General features: G+C 39.6%; 1 protein-coding gene and 1 pseudogene across 2 annotated transcripts in view; one reads left to right on the top strand and one right to left on the bottom strand.

Annotated features, from left to right (window-relative positions):
• VIRMA (vir like m6A methyltransferase associated) overlaps positions 1–21,755 on the top strand; it is a 94,330-nt gene that overhangs the window by 13,956 nt on the left and 58,619 nt on the right. For both annotated transcript variants that reach the window (XM_053558634.1, XM_053558633.1), the window contains exons 3-8: positions 6,717–6,803; positions 8,616–8,664; positions 10,475–10,643; positions 14,427–14,549; positions 16,132–16,404; positions 19,372–20,512. In XM_053558634.1, coding sequence (XP_053414609.1) covers positions 6,717–6,803; positions 8,616–8,664; positions 10,475–10,643; positions 14,427–14,549; positions 16,132–16,404; positions 19,372–20,512 — 1,842 coding nt within the window. The remainder of the gene's footprint in view (positions 1–6,716; positions 6,804–8,615; positions 8,665–10,474; positions 10,644–14,426; positions 14,550–16,131; positions 16,405–19,371; positions 20,513–21,755) is intronic.
• Positions 3,839–5,261, bottom strand: LOC128564004 (60S acidic ribosomal protein P1-like; annotated as a pseudogene).

Raw genomic sequence — 21,755 nt, 5'->3', positions numbered from 1 at the left:
TAGATATTTATGTATCAATATCTTATTTCATTTATGCATCCTATGGATAACTCAGTTTCTGTCACATAAAGGAGTTAAACCAGCAGCTTTGTGGTGAATGTTATATGGTACAGATTCAAAGGCCTCATTTCTTCATAATTTTTTTTTTTTTTTGAGACAGAGTCTCACTATGTCGCTCTCAGAGTGCTCACAGCAACCTCAAACTCTTGGGTTCAAGCGATTCTCTTGCCTCAGCTTCCCACATAGCTGGGACTACAAACACCTGCCATAACGCCCAGCTGTTTTCTGTTGCAGTTGTCATTGTTGCTTAGCTGGTCCCGGTTGGTTCGAACCTGCCAGCCTGGGTGTATGTGGCTGGTGCCATAACCACTGTGCTACAGGCGCCGAACCATTTCTTCACAATTGTGAAAGTGAGTTTATTCTTCGTAGAAATAGATCTAATATCTCCAAAGATACCATTCAAAAATTGACAGATACAAAATAAGATTGTTTAATTAATGTTTGCAATGAGAGATTATAATTGACTTAATATCATTTTTACATGTTTAAGAAAATTAAAACTCATATTTTCTCATGCATTTCTTTTCTGCTTTACCTATAAAGGGAGATGTATGTAGAATTGGAAGATGAGGTATTGATAACATATCTGATGGTCTTCTCTAGTTATACTGTTTTATCTATTAGTTATCTATTGTTTCATAACAAACATTTAACATTTCACATTGTTTCTGAGGGTCAGGAATCTAGGAGTGGCTTAGCTGGCTCAGGTTTTCTCAGGAGATTATAGTTGGGATAGAGACTGGGGCTGGAGAATTTGCTTGGTGGCTTATTCTTGTGGCTCCTGGCAGGAGGCTTTGGTTTCTTGCCAGATCTACTCCATGGGCTTGCTTATGGCATGGCATGGCAGGATTTGCTCCAGAGTGAATGATCCAAGAGTGAGGGCGTATGCCCAAGTGGGAAGCCACAGTTAGTGTGTTTTAAGACTTAATATCAGAAGAGACCTTTTCAGTTTTACACATTCTATTGGTTACATATTCTGCTGGCACAGTATGGAATGCTAGGAAGCTAATGGGGTCATTAGGGGTCATCTTAGAGGCTGGCTACTACCTCTGCCAAACTGGTTCTCTGCCATTAGCTTCAATGGGTAGGAGTTGTAGGTTAACATTTTTCTCCTCTTCTTATCCCTCTTTTTTCTTAGCCAGGGATGAGTGGCTTTTCATGTTTTTTTTTTTTTTTTTTTTGCAGTTTTTTTTGGCCAGGGCTGGGCTTGAACCCACCACCTCTGGCATATGGGGCCAGTGCCCTACTCTTTTGAGCCACAGGCGCCACCTGGCTTTTCATGTTTTAATAACTCTAAATATAAAAGTATGAGAAACTTTATATATGATAAATATGTTATAGAACAGTAAAAGTATTAACACAGTAAGACAGATGTAAGTCAGGAAGATTCGAATCTCAAGGTTGAAAGTAATGTGAGAAGGGCCAGGTGTGGTGGCTCACACCTGTAGTTCCAGCACTCTGGGAGACTGAGATAGGTGGACTGCTTGAGTTCGAGTTTGAACTAGTTGAGATGGGGTCTTGCTCTTGCACAAGTTTGAGACCAGCCTGAGCAAGAGCGAGACCCCTTCTCCAAAAATAGCCAGCCATTGTGGCGGTTGCCTGTAGTCCCAGCTATTTGGGAGCCTGAGACAAGAGGATTGCTCAAGCCCAAGAGTTTGAGGTTGCTGTAAACTATGACACAATGATACTCTATTGAGGGTAACAAAGTAAGACTCTATCTCAAAAAAAAAAAAAAGAAAGAAAGAAAGTAATGTTAGAAATCAAGTGGTATTTGTGAACATACTTTATACCAGTAGTGTTTTTCTCTTTATAAAATTCAGAAATGCATAGGTAGAATTAAAATCCCTATAATTCCTTTATTCTAAGAGAATCTTAATATTTGGTATTTTGTGTTTTTTAGCTTGTGTATATGTGTATGTTTGTACGTATATTCTGTTATTTTATATATGTTATCTTAGGTTAGTTTTTATAGAGTCATATCAAGTTGAAAGACAAAAGTCTAATATAGTTAGATTATCTTTGATTCTTTAAGTCACTTTTCAGTGGCTAAGACCTGAGCCCATGGGGGCTCAAAAGTAAAGAGTTTGTATTTCAGCTCTTTTTTTTTTTTTTTTTTTTTGAGATGTTGAAGTCCAGTTTGAAGAGGGAGAGACTAGAATTGTTGGGTATATACCACTGAAATTGGTTAAGGTGAATGTTGCTACTCAGACTCTACTGTATTTTCATTTACTATCTGAATTTATGATCTTTTTTTTTTTTTTTGAGACAGAATCTTGCTCTGTTGCTTAGGTTAGAGTGCCATGGCCTCAGCCTAGCTCACAGCAACCTCCATCTCCTGCCTCAGCTTCCCAAGTAGCTGGGACTACAGGCTCCTGCTGTACCCCAGCTAATTTTTCTCTTTTTAGATGAGATGGGGGTCTTCTTCTTGCTTAGGCTTGGTCTCAAATTCCTGAGCACAAGTGATCCTCCTGCCTTGATGGATCTAAGAGTGCTAGGATTACAGGCATGAGCTACTATGGCCTGAATTTGTGATTTCCAAATAGCTACATACTATTTACTGTACAAACAGTAGATGACTGTAGTATAATTTATTCAGTTCCCATTGTAATTTATTTTTTTGTGGACCATTAGATGCTTTTGTTTCTGTGTTGTTTTTTTTGTGTTTTTTTCTTCCAGACACCGCTCTGTTGCCTGGGCTGGAGGGCAATAGTGTTACCATTTTTCTATATTTTGTAGAATTGGAGTCTCTTGCTATGTTGCTTTGCTGGTCTCAAATTCCTGGGCTCAAACAATCTTCCCACATCGGCTTCCCACAGTACAGAGATTGCAGGCATGAACTGCCATGCCTGGCTCATTACATGGATTTTAGTTTTCAAAATTATAAGTAACAGTATATGATGAGTATACTTTTGAAAAAATTTCTTTATCGGTGTTTCTGTGGAAATGCTTCCTGAAAAAAAGTGAATCAAATGGTGTGCCTTGGTCCATTTTTGTGTTACTGCTGTGTAACACAGTACCACAGACTGGGTAAATTACAAAGGAAAGCAATTTCCCACATTACTGGAGGCTTGGATGTTCAATCTCAGGGTGCTAGCATTTGGCAAGGGTCTTCTTTCTGTGTCATCACATGGATGAAGGCAGAATGTCTGGAGGGCACAAGAGAGCAAAAGGAGGTCAAACTTGCTTTTTTAATAAGCATAGTCCCTAACCCACTAACTAACCCATTGCTCAGATAACATTAGTCCATTCATGAGGGCAGAGCACCCTCATGATCTAATCACCTCTTATTAAGGCCCCACCTTCCAACACTGTTGCATTGAGGATTAATTTTCCACCATGTATATTTGAGGGATACATTTAGATCATAGCATGATGTGAACTTTTTTTCATTCTCCTGAATTTTATTGCTACATTGCCTTTCAGAATGATTGTACTTGGACCTTTTGTACTTCTGCCATGCATGAAGTGCATGAAGGAATATCTTTGATATTACTCTGGACATTATACTTTTGTTTTTTGAGACAGCCTCAAGTTGTCTCCCTGGGTAGAGTGCTGTGGCATCACAGCTCACAACAACTTCCAACTCCTGGGCTCAAGCGATTCTCTTGCCTCAGCCTCCCAAGTAGCTGGGACTACAGACGCCTGCTACAATGCCTGGCCATTTTTTGGTTGTAGTTGTAATTGTTGTTTGGCAAGCCTGGGCTGGATTCGAACCCGCCAGGTCTTGTGTATGTGGCCGGCACCTTAGCTGCTTGAGCTACAGGTGCTGAGCCCGGAATTCAATTTTTTATTGAACACTTTACAAAAGAGATTTAGTCAAAAAGACCAAAGCCCATGTCATCACCAGATTCCTCAGATTCTTCTTTCTTTGCTTCCACTTTCTTCTCCTCAGCTGGGGCAGCAGTCGTGGAGGGGGCAGGACCTGTTGCTGGTGCAGCACCAGCTGCTGGAGCAGGTCCACCAGCCCCTACATTGCAGATGAGGCTCCCAATGTTGACATTGGCCAGGGCCTTTGCAAACAAGCCAGGCCAGAAAAGGTTCTACATTTACACTAGCTGCTTTAATGAGGGCATTGATCTTATCCTCCATGACAGTCACCTCACCGTCATGCAAAATGAGTGCTGAGTAAATGCAGGTGAGCTCGGAGACAGAGGCCGAGGCCCTGGTGTGAGCGAGTACTGAGATAACTGAGCACCTTGGTGGCAGCTGAGGAAAAAGAGCTTGTTTATTTATTTTTTTATTGAGATAGAGTATCATTTTGTGGCCCTGGGTAGAGTGCTGTGGCATCATAGCTTACAGCAACCTCCAACTCTTGGGCTTAAGCAATTCTCTTGCCTCATTCTCTCAAGTAGCTGGGACAACAGGCGCCTGCCACAATGCCTGGCCTTTTTTTTTTTTTTTTTTATATTGTAGAGACGGGGTCTCACACTGGCTCAGACTGATCTCGAATCTCTGAGCTCAGGGCATTCCATTCACCTGGGCCTTGCAGAGTGCTAGGATTACAGGCATGAGCCACCACGCCTGGCCTGGACATTATACTTTTTACCATTTGGATTTTTATTTAAATGAACAAGAACAAAGCATGTAGTGTTTAAAGCCTAGATTTTAGTTGAGCCTAAGGAATTCTTAGGTGCTGTGATATAAAGCGTAGCAAAATTTTAGTCTAATGTAAATTAAATAGAATTTAATTTTTTTAATTTTTTTTTTTTTTTTTAAAGAGAGTCTCGTTCTGTTGCCCAGGCTAGAGTGCTAAAATGTCATGGCTTCGGCCTGGCTTACAGCAACTTCAAACTCCTGGGCTCAGGCAATCCTCTTGCCTTAGCCTCCCCTACCAAGTAGCTGGATTATAGGCACATAATACCTGGCTAGTTTTTTCTATATTTAGTAAAGATGAAGTCTCACTCTTGCTCAAGCTGTTCTCAGACTCGTGAGCTCAAGTGATCCTCCTGCCCTGGCCTCCCAGAGTGCTAGGATTGTAGGTGTAAACCACCTCACCTAGCCTAAATAGGATTTAATTTTAACTATATAATCTACTTTTAAAAGCCTAAAATATTTGTGTAAATTGCTACTACACAAATTTCAATTTAGGCTTTAAGTCACAATTTAAGGCTCTGATTCTAAGATTCTTTTTTTTTAATTTTTTTTTTTTTTTTTTTTTTGTAGAGACAGAGTCTCACTGTACCCACCTCTGGTAGAGCCATGATGTCACACAACTCACAACAACCTCTAACTCTTGGGCTTACGCGATTCTCTTGCCTCAGCCTCCCAAGCAGCTGGGACTACAGGCGCCCACCACAACGCCCGGCTATTTTTTTGTTGCAGTTTGGCCGGGGCTGGGTTTGAATAGTGGATTATTATATATTATAGTGGATTATTATTATATTAAGGTGGATTAAGTTGATATCAAATTGCCATTATAATGTACAACTTTAGGCTGGGCATGATAGCTTATGCCTGTAATCCCAGAGCTTTGGGAGGCTGAAGTGGAAGAAGTGCTTGAATCTAAAAGTTTGGGACCAACCTGAGCAACATCATGAGACCCCCATCTCTATAAAAATGTTTTCTTAAAATAATTAGGTGGACATGATGGTGCTCGTCTTTAGTACTAGCTGCTTGGGAGGCTGAGTCAGGAGATCACTTGGGTTCAGAAGCCTGAGGGTGCAGTGAACTATGATGGTCCATTGCACTCCAGCCTGAGCAACAGAGTGAGATCCTGTCTTAAAAAAATAACTTAAAGTCAGTTAACCTGTGATTCTTTTTTGCTAATGAAAAGGAACAGAGAGGCTTGGCACCTGTGGCTCAAGCGGCTCAGGTGCCAGCCACATACACCTGAGCTGGTGGGCTCGAATCTAGCCTGGGCCCGCCATACAACAATGATGGCTGCAACCAAAAAAATAGCTGGGCGTTGAGGCATTGTCCCAGCTACTTGTCAGGAGGAGGCAGGAGAATCACTTGAGCCCAGGAGCTGGAGGTTGCTGTGAGGTGTGATGCCACAGCACTCTACCCAGGGTGACAGCTTGAGGCTCTGTCTAAAAAGAAAAAAAAGAAAAGGAACAAAGATATAAAGTATTATACAATTAGGTATCAACAATTAGCATTTGCCTTTAAAATATATTAAATATTTGAGTTATATTTACGATAGCAGATGAAAGATACTTGATTAAAATTTTATTTTTAATAATAGTTGTGTTGGGTGGTGCCTGTGGCTCAGTGAGTAGGGTGCTGGCCCCATATACCGAGGGTGGCGGGTTCAAACCCGGCCCTGGCCAAACTGCAACAACAACAACAACAACAAAAATAGCCGGGCATTGTGGCAGGCGCCTGTAGTCCCAGCTACTTGGGAGGCTGAGGCAAGAGAATCGCCTAAGCCCAAGAGCTGCAGGTTGCTGTGAGCTGTGACACCAAGGCACTCTACTGAGGGCAACAAAGGTGAGACTCTGTCTCTGTTAAAATTAAAAAATATATATATAGTGTGTGAGAATTGGATGTGAATAAAATTACATAAAATATAAATAAATTTTTTGTTATTTAAATCTTAGGAATATTATATTCTAATTCTAGAATTGCTCTTAACTTTGTACTTTTACTTTGTTTTTTATCTTAATTTAGGAACTGGTTGTTACAAAGACTGATATTTAACTTTGTTTCATTCACAGGGAGACATCTCCACACACATTTCAATTAGACTTATTCTTCAACAATGTAAGCAAACCAAGTGCCCCAGTTTTCGATAGGTTGGGAAGGTATGTACCTGCTAGATATTTTCACCATTAACTTATGAGTTAGTAGGCAAAACCTTCTATTCTTTAAGGTAGAACAAAAGGATGTATCTGCTGGCTGACCCAAGAATACAGAGTTTAATTTTATCAAAGCAATATTAAAGAAATATCAAACTCTAAAAAAGAAATGTCAAACTCCTAATCAGTTACTGAGTATATTTACAAAATAAAATTTTAAACGTGTAAAACGTTGGCCATCTTTTGTTTGCAGTTTACTAAGGTATGCATTTCTTATACACGTGATGCTTTCTCGTGACTTAATAGTAACTTTCTAATTTGGAAAAGATGGCTTTTTATTCTTGAAAAAAAAATTATGTAAACACAGGCCAGGCGTATTAACTCATGCCTGTGAACCCAGTACTCTGGGAGGTGGAGGTGGGAAACTCTCAGGAGTTTGAGAACAATCTGAGCAAAAATGAAACCCTGCCTCTACCAAAAATAGAAAAATTAGCTTGTGTTTACTAGCTAGTTAGGAGGCTGAGGCAGGAGGATTGCTTGAGCCCACGAGTTTGAAGTCGTAATAAGCTATAATGATGCCACTATACTCTACTGGGTGACAGAGCAAGACTCTTTCTCAAAGAAAAAAAGAAAGAAAGAAAAAGAAAAAGCACATTGTGAACTAAATTTTTTTTTTTTGAGACAATCTCACTTTGTCGCCCTTGGTAGAGTGCAGTGGTGTCACAACTCACAGCAACCTCATACTCTCAGGCTCAAGAGATTCTCTTGCCTCAGCCTCCCAGTAGCTGGGACTATAGGTGCTCACTACGACTAGCTATTTTTTTGTTATTGTTGTCATTGTTGTTTAGCAGGCAATTTTTCTATTTTTACTAGAGACAGGGTCTTGCTCTTGCTCAGGCTGGTCTCAAACTCCTGAGCTCAAGCAATACACCCTCCTCAGCCTCCCAGAGTGCTAGGATTACAGGCATGAGCCACTGTGCCTGGCTGTGAACTAATATTTTATGTGCCTTTTATGTTATACTACTTTGTAATTTAAAATTCTGTAGCACATTTTGTAAAATTAGAGTTTTGTTAATACTCTCTTTTTGAATGATTTAATACATGCTAGCCTAGCTATTATTAATAATTTTCATTATTAATGAAACTGTTGTTATATCTGCCAACAAATTGACCATTAAATGGATTTACTTAGAACTCAATAAAATAAAAAATTTTAAGGTACCTTAAAAGTGGAAAAATATCTATCCCTGTCAGGAATTAACAGTTTCCTGGACATCATTCTTTTATTGATTCTTTTGTCATTTATTATATTCATAATTTAACCCTTTTAACATGAAGGAAATGTAGATAATTAAAACCAGATTTTAATATTTTGGGTATTGTTAATACCTACTTGATGAAAATAAATGCTTTTCTTACACTTTGGCTGTAGTTTCTATTTTTGTATAACTGTAATACAATGGTTCTCTACTCTAGCTATACATTAGAATTAGCTAGGGTGCTTTTTTTTTTTTTTTTTTGTTGGGGAATTGTTGAGAGTGCAAAGAACCAGGTTACACTGCTTGCATTTAGCTAGGGTGCTTTTAAAAAAACAGTATCTGTACTCAGCCCAAACCAATTCAGAATCTCAGTGATTGATTTATTCTTTTTTCTTGATAACCTTTTGGGGGTAGGAAATTGAACCCAAGCTTTGTGATTCATTAAATCAAAACAAAAATGTAACATTTGATTACATGGAAATATTTGAAGCAAGAAAGACTTCATCTTTTGTGACATTCAGTGTTTGAGCCTGTGTATTTATTCCTACTCTTTTGGCAGCCTGGAATATGATGAGAATACTTCTATCATCTTTAGACCCAACTCAAAGGTAATTGTGGAAGTCAGTTTTCAACTTGTCATTGCTGTTTGTTCTTATCTTTCTTCAGAGTTTTTGATCCAAATAAATTAGTGATGCAGAATATAAATTGATTTGATTTTGCTGCTGCAGAAAGTCATCATTTGTTGTCTGATTTCTCTTGCTGAAGCTAATGGAGTAAAGACAGTGTAATGTTGTTCTTTATTTATAAAGCTCTTTCTTCCTCTAATTAGAAACTTGAGTTAGAAAGAGGGAGCATTTATGTTTTTTCTTCTTTCGTCAAGATAATTCAGAGGGTGACAGGCAGGCAAATTGTTTTTAGACACTATTGTGCCTTAATTAAGTTTTCTTTAAAAATACATATTCATATTTCTCCTTTCTTGTCAGAAGTACACCATTTTTCTTGATATAGCAAGTGCCATTCTACAAGCGTCTAATGCAGTGGTTCTCAACCTTTCTAATGCCGTGGTCCTTTAATACAGTTCCTGTGGGTCGCGACCCCCCAGGTTGAGAACCACTGATCTAATGGAAGATCTGAAATGCAAAAATAATGGTGATTTACTATGGGACTAAATAGTTTGCTGTTTGATTTTGAAGGTGGGAATGGGTATTTAATCCTCTGCATCCTGTTTAGAGTAAAAATTGTCATTGTTATTTCTTTATCTTCCTTCCAAAGGGATTTCCGTTGAGAGGTTATCCCTGGATATACCTTTGAGCCCTTCCTTTGGTCCCCAGTTTCCCTGTATAGTCTGTCAAAGAGAATATTAAATTCTTGCTGCCTTATTGTACCTCTAGAAGGGGCTCCAGTAACACTTATAACTTCATCTTTATCCAGTACGGTGGAGTAGAAACAGAACTCAGAAGTCAGGATCTTGGTTTCTTGAGCAGGTTCTTCTTCAGACACTCTGATTTTCTTATTTATTAAAAGGGAATCGGGCGGCGCCTGTGGCTCAGTTGGTAGGGTGCTGGCCCCATATACCGAGGGTGACGGGTTCAAGCCCGGCCACGGCCAAACTGCAACCAAAAAATAGCTGGGCGTTGTGGTGGGCGCCTGTAGTCCCAGCTACTCGGGAGGATGAGGCAAGAGAATCGCTTAAGCCCAGGAGTTGGAGGTTGCTGTGAGCTGTGTGAGGCCACGGCATTCTACCGAGGGCCGTAAAGTGAGACTCTGTCTCTACAAAAAAAAAAAAAAAAAAGGAATCATATTATTTGTTATAACTCTCATAGTTGTGAATATGTAGCTGTTAAGGTAGATTAAATAAAATTATTTCTATTTTATAAGGAAATACCTATGTTTAATGGCATTGGCAAAGTTTTTGATCTTTTTAGGAGAAAGTTTCTTTGTAAAAGCAATTTATTTAATGCCTCTGGGGTCTCTTTTTAAAGTACAGTGTGGGCACATAAAATATACCTGAGTATATGATTTGGGCATGTAAGAAGAATGCTATGCAGTTTTATGAGCTTTATCTTTCTTAAGACTGGCTGCAATTCATGATTTTGTTCTTTCCACAATCCCTGTAGCAATTGGGGTTTAATTTATTAATTAGCAATAACTGCCACGTAATGTTATTATCATTTTTCTTCTCTTGGGAAACTGGGTATTCTTAGAGGATTGGAGAGATGTAGTCTTAGAACAGGTTTAGTTCTAATTATGGAGAACCATACAAAAGCTGTGGCTCTTGGTAAATGTCACAAATTTGAACTTTGCATTTTCAGAATACTTTTAAAGACTTCATTTGAACCACAAGCTAATTTGATAACAGTTGACTTCTGGCGTATTAAAACATTAAATTGAAAGACTTTTCCCCCCCACACACACCAGGTGAATACTGATGGTCTGGTGCTAAGAGGCTGGTATAACTGTCTGACACTGGCAATATATGGATCCGTGGACAGAGTGATAAGTCATGACAAAGACTCTCCACCACCGCCACCTCCTCCACCACCACCTCCGCAGCCACAGCCAAGTTTGAAAAGGAATGCAAAACATGGTGAGAATTTTAAATTTGTTTTGGCCAGTGAAACTTATGTCCACTGTATTAAAAAAAGGTGATTCGGGGCGGCGCCTGTGGCTCAGTCAGTAAGGCGCCGGCCCCATATACCGAGGGTGGTGGGTTCAAACCTGGCCCCAGCTGAACTGCAACCAAAAAATAGCTAGGCGTTGTGGCAGGCGCCTGTAGTCCCAGCTACTCGGGAGGCTGAGGCAAGAGAATCGCTTAAGCCCAGGAGTTGGAGGTTGCTGTGAGCTGTGTGAGGCCACGGCACTCTACCGAGGGCCATAAAGTGAAACTCTGTCTCTACAAAAAAAAAAACAAGAAGGCACATGATGCCTCTAAAAAGAAAAAAAAAAAAGTGATTTGAGCTCTTCTACCTTTTGAACTTAAGACTTGACAAGGTATCTGTCAGTCTCCTCTTCTTTCCTGTAATAATTTTTTTTATGTTGAAGTATTTACAATTTATTTTCTTGCTCTACCTTCCTAGAGAGCTTTTAAAATTGACCTGAGGGGCCGGGCGCAGATGGCTCAGGCCTGTAGTCCTAGCACTCTGAGAGACTGAGGAGGGTGAATTTCCTGAGCTCACAGGCTCAAGACCAGCCTGAGGAAATGCAAGACCCTGTCTCTAAAAATAGGAGGCATTGTGGCAGGCACCTGTAGTCCCAGCTACTCTGGAGGCTGATATAGGAGAATTGCTTGAGCTCAAGAGTTTGAGGTTGCTGGGAGCTATGATGAGAGCGACAAAGTGAGATTCTGTCTCTAAAAAAATAAATAAATACATACATAAAATTGACCTGAGGGGATTAAATATGTTAATGACAGTATCATTCAGTTGGTATTCATGCTTTACTCTCAAAATTATCTCTAAACTAGCATGAATCCTATGTACTCAATTTTGGTATGAGGACAATTAATGACAATTAAGGGCACTGTGGGAGTGGGGGAAGGGGAGAACAGAGAGAGAAAGGAGGGAGGGGTGGGGAAAGGAAGAGCAGAGAGAGGGAGGGAGGTGGGGCCTTGGCGTGTGCCACACCTTTTGGGGGCAAGACACGATTGTAAGAGGGACTTTACTTAACAAATGCAATCAGTGTAACCTGGTTTCTTGTACCCTCAATGATTCCCCAACAATAAAAAAAAAAAATTATCTCTAAACTAATTGAAGAATGGGTGGGAAGTTTGATATGTATTTCTGGAGTACTTAGTAAATGGCAGTGTTTTTCAAGAATGCATTTTAGATTTTTTTTTTTTTTTTTCAGACAGCATCTCACTTTGTTGCCCCAGGAGTGCTGTGACATCATAGCTCACAGAAACCGAAAACTCCTGGGCTCAAGTGATCCTCTTGTCTCAGTCTCCCGATTAGCTGGGACTACAATTGCCCACCGTGATGCCAGGCTAGTTTTTCTGTTTTTAGTAGAGTCAGAGTCTCACTGTTGCTCAGGCTGTTCTTGAACTCCTGAGCTCAAGCAATCCACCCTTGTTGGCCTCCCAGAATGCTAAAATCAATAGGTATGAGCCACGGTGCCCCACCCAGATTTTTAAGATGTATAAATAAATCTTAATGAAGATTTTTTCTCTACTTTTGAGAACTTTTGTTCATTATCTAAAACCAAGAAAAATAGAACTTTTATACACTTTAGTGGCTTTCTTTCTATGAGGTAGGCAGCTGCGTTTATGTTCCGAAGGTTCTTTTCTCCTCACTTCATTAATTACTGTTAAGGAGTCAAAATAAGGAGATTCAGAGCCAAGCACAGTATCACGCACTTGTATTCCCAGCTAGGAGTTTGAGTCTAGTCTAGGCAGTATATAGTGAGACTGTCTATGTCTCTGTGAGTGAATGAATGAATGAATAAATTAATGAGTGGAAATTCAGGGTTACTGGCTTGGCACTTGTGGCTCAAGCCGCTAAGGCGCCAGCCACATACACCTGAGCTGGTGGGTTCGAATCTAGCCTGGCCCGCCAAACAACAATGACGGCTGCAACCCAAAAATAGCCGGGTGTTGTGGCGGGCGCCTGCAGTCCCAGCTACTTGTGAGGTGGAGGCAGGAGAATCGCTTGAGCCCAGGAGTTGGAGGTTGCTGTGAGCTGTGATGCCATGACATTCTACCCAGGGCAACAGCTTGAGGCTCTGTCTCAAAAAAAAAAAAGAAAAAGAAATTCAGGGGTACAGTTTTTTTTGAGACAGAATCTCACTATGTCATCCTTGGTAGAGTGCTGTGGCGTCACAGCTCACAGCAACCTCAAATACTTGGGCTTAAGCTATTCTTTTGCCTCAGCCTCCTGAGTAGGACTACAGGTGCCTGTCTCAAGGCTCGGCTATTTTTTGGTTGCAGTTGTCATTGTTGTTTAGCAGGACCATGCTGGGCTCGAACCTACCAGCCGCTGTGTATGTGGCTGGCACCCTACTCACTGAGCTATGGGCGCCCAGCCCAGGATTACATTTTGAAATTATACTTGAGGTCATTAGGGAAAAATTGCTTTACAGCTAGCATTTTGTGAGTACAAACAAAATGAACTTTTATTTCTGTTAATCTGTAGAGTGGTGTGAGCTCTTTTTCTTTAATGATAGTCACATATTGCACTTTTATGTTTTTTTCTTATGTCTTACCTGCTAAGCATAGTAGTTAGTCTTTCACTTTTATTTTTCTTTTAGTTCTTTCTTCTTCTATGTTTATTTGTCTTTTTTACTGGATTGAGCTACTTGTGGACATAGAGTATGTGTACTTATATTTGTTATTTTTGTCTTATCACAGTACTTGACATGTATAGTGGCTATTTTAATATTTTGTTCAGCTTACTTAACTTTTTACTTTGGCGTAATTATAGAATTCATAGGAGGTTGCAAAGAAATATACAGGGAAGTCCCGGGTGCTCTTTAGCTTCCCCCAATGTTAACATCTTTTACAGCTGTAGTGCATTATCAAAACCAGAATATTGGCATTGGTGTAATCTGTAGAGCTTGTTTAGATTTCACCAGTTAGATGTGTATGTGTATCAAGCTTGGTGCTTTTTTATGTCACGTGTAGCCTTACATAACCACCACTGTAATCAAAATACTTAAGTATTTTGCATCATTGCCATAAAATTTCCTAATGTTAACCCCTTTATCTTACTCATCTCTAACCTTTGGCAACCACTAATCTCTTTACCATCTCTGTAATTATTTTACAAAAGTTACATAAATGGTATGCTGTATCTTTTTGAGATTAACTTTTTTCGTTCAACATAATTTCCTTGAGATTTCATCCACTTTGTTTTGCTTATTAATAGTTCTTTTTATTGCTGAATGATATTAATATTATGAATGTAAAACAGTTTATTGACTTTTTCACTTTCTGAAGGACATTTGTGTAGTTTCTAGTTTTTGGCTATACAAATTTGCATTTTTTTCACAACAATTAGTCTTCATTTCTCTGTGACTATGCCTAAGAGTTTACACATTTTACTATGTGGAAAGTCAGAAATTCTAAAATATGGATTATTTAACAAAGTTTCTGTTAAGACAATAGAAAGGAAAATAATCAGTAAATTCTGAAATTTTCATCTTCAGAATTTCCCTTTACTTTAATGTACTTTAATATAGTCGTCCTGAAGTCTGCCTTGAGGAACCTGCATGTAGGAAAAGTTGGCCCTGCATATTACATGTGGGTTTCGCATCCTGTGAATAGTGTATTTCATTTTGAATATTCCAAGTATAAAGGGACCCATCTAGTTCAAACCTGTGTTGTTCAAGGGTGAACTGTATTTGAAAGTTTCTTTTTCTGTTTCTAATAAAACTCTAGCTGATGGGGAAAAGGAAGATCAGTTTAATGGAAGCCCTCCAAGACCACAGCCAAGGGGACCTAGAACTCCTCCAGGACCCCCTCCACCTGATGATGATGAAGATGATCCTGTGCCTTTGTCAGGTATTAATAAAAACAGAGCCAGGTTTTTCTCTTCTCCATTAGTATTAATATTACTTTTTGATTAAAGAGAAATTAGATGCTGGTAGTCAAAAGTTGATGAATCCTCCCAGTGCTGTGCAGTAGTTCCTTTTGTTTTCTTGTTGGCAGGTGAACTTATTTTTAAAAAAAATGAGTTTTTTGAAGCTGTGCCAACATTACTCTAAAAATAAAGTGTTAATTTGTTATAGTGAATAACAAACGAGTACCAGTTAGAAAATAAATAGTATGTATTAGAGAAAAATTTACATAATTAACTAAAAAAGAAAGGTTTAGTTGACAGTACCAGAACTGTTATTGTACTTATTATATATTATTATTATACCAGAACTAAATATTATACTTTATTATTCTCACTGTATGAAGTTATACAGTGTATACTCAACGTATTTTATTTATTTATTTTTAGAGACAGAGTGTCATTTTGTTGCCCTCGGTAGAGTGCTGTGGCGTCACAACTCACAGCAACCTCAAACTCTTGGGCTTAAGTGAGTCTCTTGCCTTAGCCTTCCTTCCAAGTAGCTGAGACTACAGGGGCCTGCCACAATGCCCAGATATTTTTTTTTTGTTGTGGTTGTCATTTTTTTTTTTTTTTTTTTTTGTAGAGACAGAGTCTCACTTTATGGCCCTCTGTAGAGTGCTGTGGCCTCACACAGTTCACAGCAACCTCCAAATCCTGGGCTTAAGCGATTGTCTTGCCTCAGCCTCCGGAGTAGCTGGGACTACAGGCGCCAGCCACAACGCCCGGCTATGGTTGTCATTGTTGTTTGGCAGGCCCAGGCTGGGTTTAAACCCGCCGGCTCTGGTGTATGCGGCCAGCGCCCTAGCCACTGAGCTACAGGTGCTGAGCCTTTATTTTTCATTTTTATAATTTTTTTTGAGATAAGAGTCTCACTCTGCTGCCCCAGGCTAGAGTGCAGTGTTGTTAATCGGGCTTACAGCAACCTTACACTCCTGGGTTTAAGTGATCCTTTTGCCTCAGCCTGCTTCCCATGTAGCTGGTAACGTATTACAGGTGCCTTCCACAATTCCCAGCTAATTTTTCTATTTTTAGTAGAGATGGGGTCTCAGTCTTTCTCAGGTTGGTCTTAAACTCCAGAGCTCAAGCTGTGTTTCTGTCTTGGCCTCCCAGAATGCTAGGTTTATAGGGGTGAGCCACCATGCATAGCCTTAATATTTTTTAAAAGTAAGTAATTCTTTCACCTTCTTTAAGGGTATTTATGAGCTAAAACATCCAAACAGTCATTAAGTAGTAGCCATATTTAGTCTTGCTGCCTTGTGTCATTTAAATCATTAAAATAATCTGTGCTTGGGTGGGGCTGCACCTACGGTGCATCTTAGAATGGGTACAGGCGAAACCTACTAAATGCAGAATACAAATGTCTACATACAATAAGAAAATGCCATGAAGGCTATGTTGAACAGTTTGATGAGAATATTTCAGATTGTACCCCTTGATTGCACAAATGTACACAGCTATGATTTAACAATAAAAAAATAAAATAATTAAAAAAAATAATCTGTGCCTTCAACCTCAATTTTTTAGTGTCTGGTGACAAGGAAGAGGATGCTCCTCAGAGAGAAGATTTCTTTGAGCCCATTTCTCCTGATCGGAATTCTGTTCCCCAGGAAGGTCAATATTCTGATGAAGGAGAAGTAGAAGAGGAACAGCAAGAAGAAGGAGAAGATGATGAAGATGATGTGGATGTAGAGGAAGAGGAGGATGAGGATGAGGATGATCGCCATACAGTAGACAGTATCCCTGAGGAGGAAGAGGAAGATGAGGAAGAAGAAGGTGAAGAGGACGAAGAAGGTGAAGGTAGGTTATGTTAGCTAGGGCTTTTGGTTTTAAGTATAGAAACTTAATTCAGTGTAACTTTGAAGAATGCAAGAGAATTTATAGCAAATATAAATGGGTTTCAAGAAACCCCAGGGTCTTTTTTTTTGTTTTTTAAGACAGAGTCTCACTTGGTCACCCTTGGTAGAGTGCTGTGGCGTCTTAGCTTACAGCCACCTCAAACTTTTGGGTTCAAGTGATCCTCTTGCCTCAACCTCCCAAGTAGCTGGGACTACAGGCGTCTGCCACGGCACCTGGCTATTTTTTAGAGACAGGGTTCACTCTGGCTTAGGCTGGTCTCAAACTCGTGAGCTCAGGCAATCCACCTGCCTTGGCCTCCCAAGTGCTGGGATTAGAGGCGTGAGCCACTGTACCCAGCCAACCTAAGGGTCCATTAAAGAACAAAAAAAAAGAAAAAAGGGAAGAGGAAAAGGGGGAGAAAAAAAATTAAGAAAACAAAAGAGGGCCTGGTGTTTTGGTTTATACCTGTAATCCCAGTACTCTGGAGGCTAAAATGGGATTATGGTTTGAGTTTAGGAGTTTGAGACCAGCCTAACCAAGAGTGAGACCCCACCTCTAGTAAAAATAAAAAAAGATTATCTGGGCATTGTGCCAGGTGCCTATGGTTCCAGCTCCTTGGGAGAATGAGGCCTCCTTTTGAGGTTGTTTTGAGCTAGGGTGAGGCCCTGGCAGTCTAGCCTGGGGCAACAGAGTGAGACTGTGCCTCAAAAAAAAAGTGGGAGTTGGGGAGTGGCCCAGGTGGGGCAGCTCAAACCTGTAATCCTAGCCCTCTGGGAGGCCAAGGTGGGTGGATTGCTTGACCTCACAAGTTCTAGACCAGCCTGAAGAAAAAGCAAGATCCCATCTCTACTAAAAATAGAAAAACTGAGGCAAGAGCTGTTGCTGGAGCCCAAGATTTAGAGGTTGCTGTGAGCTATTGACACCATAGCACTCTACCCAGGGCAATAGCTTGAGACTGTGTTTCAAAAAAAAGAAAGAAATCCAAAGGGCCAGGATATAGCTGGACCTCAAGGCGTGACTGCAAGTGAGATTTGCATGTCTTTTGTGCTTTTTTTGTACTTTATTCTGTCAATTAACTTAGTTATTCCCTCTATAGCTTTAATTTCTTCTGTTTAACCAACCAGCCGTTTAAACTGCTTTACTGTATCTCAGTCCCATTTTCATTGTCTTAAGAGAGATTCTGTTTGGCTTGCCACAGGTTTGTTTTTGATACTGTGAACTTTGGCCAAGGAAACAAGGTCGTGTATCAAATAAATGTTGGTTATGGATTTGGTAGCTCTTTTCAGAGTAAGGAATGGTGTTGTAAGCTGGGTGGGATTCCTAAAGATGTCTGCCAACTAGGTATTTTATTAAAACATTACATTATATTTAGAAATTCAGGGAGAAAAGTCTCACACGAGACATGTGGCAGTACAATGTATTCCTTTAATTAAGCTTTATTTTTCCTTTGAAAGCAAAACATGAGAAATGGGGTGGTGCCTGTGGCTCAGTGAGTAGGGCGCCGGCCCCATATACCAAGGATGGCAGGTTCAAACCTGTCCCCGGCCAAACTGCAACAAAAAAATAGTTGGGTGTTGTAGAGGGCGCTTGTAATCCCAGCTACTCCAGGCAAGAGAATCCCCTAAACCCAAGAGCTGGAGATTGCTGTGAGCTCTGACGCCACATCACTCTACTGAGGGCAACAAAGTGAAACTCTGTCTCTAAAAAAAAAAAAGAAATGTTCAAGTTAATTGACTATTAATTCATCATAAGAAATAGCATGTAATGTTAAGGCATTTATGCAAAATGACTGATAATCTGCCTTGGCTTTTTTCTGTAATAGGGATGAGAGAGCGAGTATCATTTCAGAATCACAGCGGCCCTTACAGAATACACAATGATTGGATCATTGAGTGAGGCTTTTCTTAGTTTCTCCTATTCCCAGATTACTAAATAATCCTTTTAGGTTTATGGTATTTGAGCAGTAAAAAGTAGGTAAATTTAAGGCAGGCAGAGTACATTTTTATATAGAAGGTGAGAGAATGAGGCTGGCTTATTTAATATTTAATATAAAACATCTGGCTTACCTTAGGGGCGAGCCCTGTAGGCCTTTATGTTTTCAAATACTAGTGTATATTGCTAACGCTAAGCAAAGGACTGTCAAAAGAAGGCTAAGCAGGGCGGCGCCTGTGGCTCAGTCGGTAAGGTGCCAGCCCCGTATACCGAGGGTGGCAGGTTCAAACCCGGCCCCGGCCAAACTGCAAACAAAAAATAGCCGGGTGTTGTGGCGGGCGCCTGTAGTCCCAGCTACTCGGGAGGCTGAGGCAAGAGAATCGTTTAAGCCCAGGAGTTGGAGGTTGCTGTGAGCTGTGTGAGGCCACGGCACTCTACCGAGGGCCATAAAGTGAGACTCTGTCTCTACAAAAAAAAAAAAAAAAAAAAGGCTAAGCAAAGAGAAGTCAACAGTTTCTCAAGAGGGCAAGCTTAATTTCTTCTCTCCTGAGAGAGATATTTTTGTTGCTTTGAGGCATTTCTAATCTTATTTCTGTGAGAACAAGATATCTGTTACAGAGTTTGTTACAAAGCTGAAGATATTTGGTAGCATTTGCTTAAGAAATTTGTCCATAACTATTCTATTAGGAATTATAAAATGTTGGTAATTGTGATTAAGGTGTTGGGGTGTGAATTGATTTTTGTTCAGGAAATTATTTTTTCTTCATGTTTGCCATACTATTAAATAAACTTTTTTTTTTTTTTTTTTTTGCAGTTTTGGGCCAGGGCCGGGTTTGAACCCACCACCTCCGGTATATGGGGCTGGTGCCCCATTCCTTGAGCCACAGGCACCACCCATAAATAAACTTTTTTTTTAAATAAACTTTTTTGTTCAATCAGATGTTATATATTAAATAGCAATGATGTCATAATCAAATATTATTCTCTCATTTTCAGGGGATGATGGCTATGAACAAATTTCCAGTGATGAAGATGGAATTGCAGACTTAGAACGTGAAACATTTAAGTATCCAAATTTTGATGTTGAATACACCGCTGAAGATTTAGCTTCAGTTCCTCCTATGACTTACGATCCATATGACAGGGAGCTTGTACCACTCTTATACTTCAGCTGTCCATACAAAACAACTTTTGAAATTGAAATCAGTAGAATGAAGGATCAAGGTCCAGATAAAGAAAATTCAGGGGCAATAGAAGCCTCCGTGAAGTTAACTGAACTATTAGATTTGTATCAGGAGGAAAGAGGTGCAAGATGGGTAACAGCCTTAGAAGAAATTCCAAGTTTAATAATAAAAGGATTAAGCTATTTGCAGTTGAAAAACACAAAACAAGACTCCCTTGGCCAATTAGTGGACTGGACTATGCAAGCTTTAAATTTACAAGTAGCCCTTCGCCAACCCATTGCCTTAAATGTCCGACAGCTCAAAGCTGGGACCAAATTAGTGTCCTCACTAGCAGAATGTGGTACTCAAGGAGTCACAGAGTTGCTACAAGCAGGAGTGATTAGTGGATTATTTGAGCTTCTATTTGCTGATCATGTATCATCTTCTCTTAAGTTAAATGCTTTTAAAGCTTTGGACAGTGTCATTAGTATGACAGAAGGAATGGAAGCTTTTTTAAGAGGTAGGCAGGGTGAAAAAAGTGGCTATCAAAAACTTCTGGAACTCATACTTTTAGATCAGACTGTAAGGGTTGTCACTGCTGGTTCAGCTATTCTCCAAAAATGCCATTTCTATGAAATCTTGTCAGAGATTAAAAGACTCGGTGACCATTTAGCAGAGAAGACATCATCTGTTCCTAACCACGGTGAGCCTGATCATGACCCAGATGCTGGACTTGAAAGAACAAACCCAGAATATGAAAATGAGGTAGAAGCTTCTATGGATATGGATCTTTTGGAATCCTCAAATATAAGTGAGGGGGAAATAGAAAAGCTTATTAACCTCCTAGAAGAAGTTTTTCATTTAATGGAGACTGCACCTCATACAATGATCCAGCCTCCTGTGAAGTCTTTCCCAACGATGGCACGAATTACTGGACCTCCAGAGAGGGATGATCCATACCCTGTTCTCTTTAGGTATGATATATTTGGTTTTTGAGAAGTACATTTCACAAATCACTGGAAACAATTTTATATGCTTTCTTTTAGTTTTTTATCTGTTTGTAGGTGGGTAATGCGTATCTGTGTGAGAGTTCTTGATTTTTCTATGTAGATATATATATATATGTATGTATGTATGTTTTGTTTTTTTTTTTTTGCTTTTTTTGGCTGGGGCTGGGTTTGAACCCGCCACCTCCAGTATATGGGGCCGGCGCCCTACTCCTTTGAGCCATAGGTGCCGCCCTATACAGATATTTAATAGTCGGATTGAGAAGTATGTTATGGTAGGTGAGCCCACATTGGTAGGTGAGCCCACATCATGTTAGTACTTAAAGCAGAATTGAGAACTTAAGTGAAATATTGCAATAATTAACAATAATGCTTCTGTAAGCATGTCTATGAGCAAGAATAAATGAGGAACTGCTGAGTTGCTTCTGGGGAAGTTATATAAAGGGGGGGACATAGCTTTTCTGTGTGAACTTCTTTATTTTTTTATTATTATTTTTGATACAGAGTCTCACTCTGTTGCCCCAGGCTAGAGTGCTGTGGTGTCTGCCTAGCTCACAGCAGCCTCACAATCCTGTGCTTTTTATTTTGTTTTAATTTTTGAGACTTTATTTTTTGACATTGTGCCTGTAAATAAATTGCTAACATAAAAATGGAAAATAGCTTCCAAATATTGTGACTTGGCTGTTTGTACCCTCACTTTAACGTGAAATAAAAAAATAATAATAAAACAAATAAACATTTTTAAAAATGGAAAATAGCATTCTTATTATTTTATTACTTATTTTTGTGATTAGTTTTTGCCTTAATTTAGAGCATAATACATTACCAGGAGGTAGAGTATGTGTCCACTCTAAAATCTGTACCTATCAATTCCTGTCTTAGCTGAAGCTACGAAATCTTATTTTAGTTTGAGTTCTCTAAAGGGATAACTTGAGTCTAAGTCTTGGGTGTAGGGTTTTGTTTGAAAGGGTTACCCTAGGAGGCAGAAATGCATGAAGAGAGTAAAATAAGGAGAGGAGAAAAGTCAGTAAAGGAAGTGTTATTGAAGTTATTATAGTGTGTAACTGGGTCTCATCTTACTACTGGGACCCTCTGAGGAACTGGCTAAAATGTATTTCCTTTCCTGAAATATTATAGTTATTGAAATTGAACTATATTATAGTTCCTGAAATATTATAGTTATTGAAATATTGAAGTTATTATAGTGTGT

This window comes from Nycticebus coucang, chromosome 13 (assembly GCF_027406575.1).
Source record: "Nycticebus coucang isolate mNycCou1 chromosome 13, mNycCou1.pri, whole genome shotgun sequence".
In the NCBI taxonomy this organism is placed as follows: Eukaryota; Metazoa; Chordata; class Mammalia; order Primates; family Lorisidae; genus Nycticebus; species Nycticebus coucang.
Note: the sequence above shows the minus strand (reverse complement) of the source record. Positions and strands in the feature narration are given on the sequence as shown.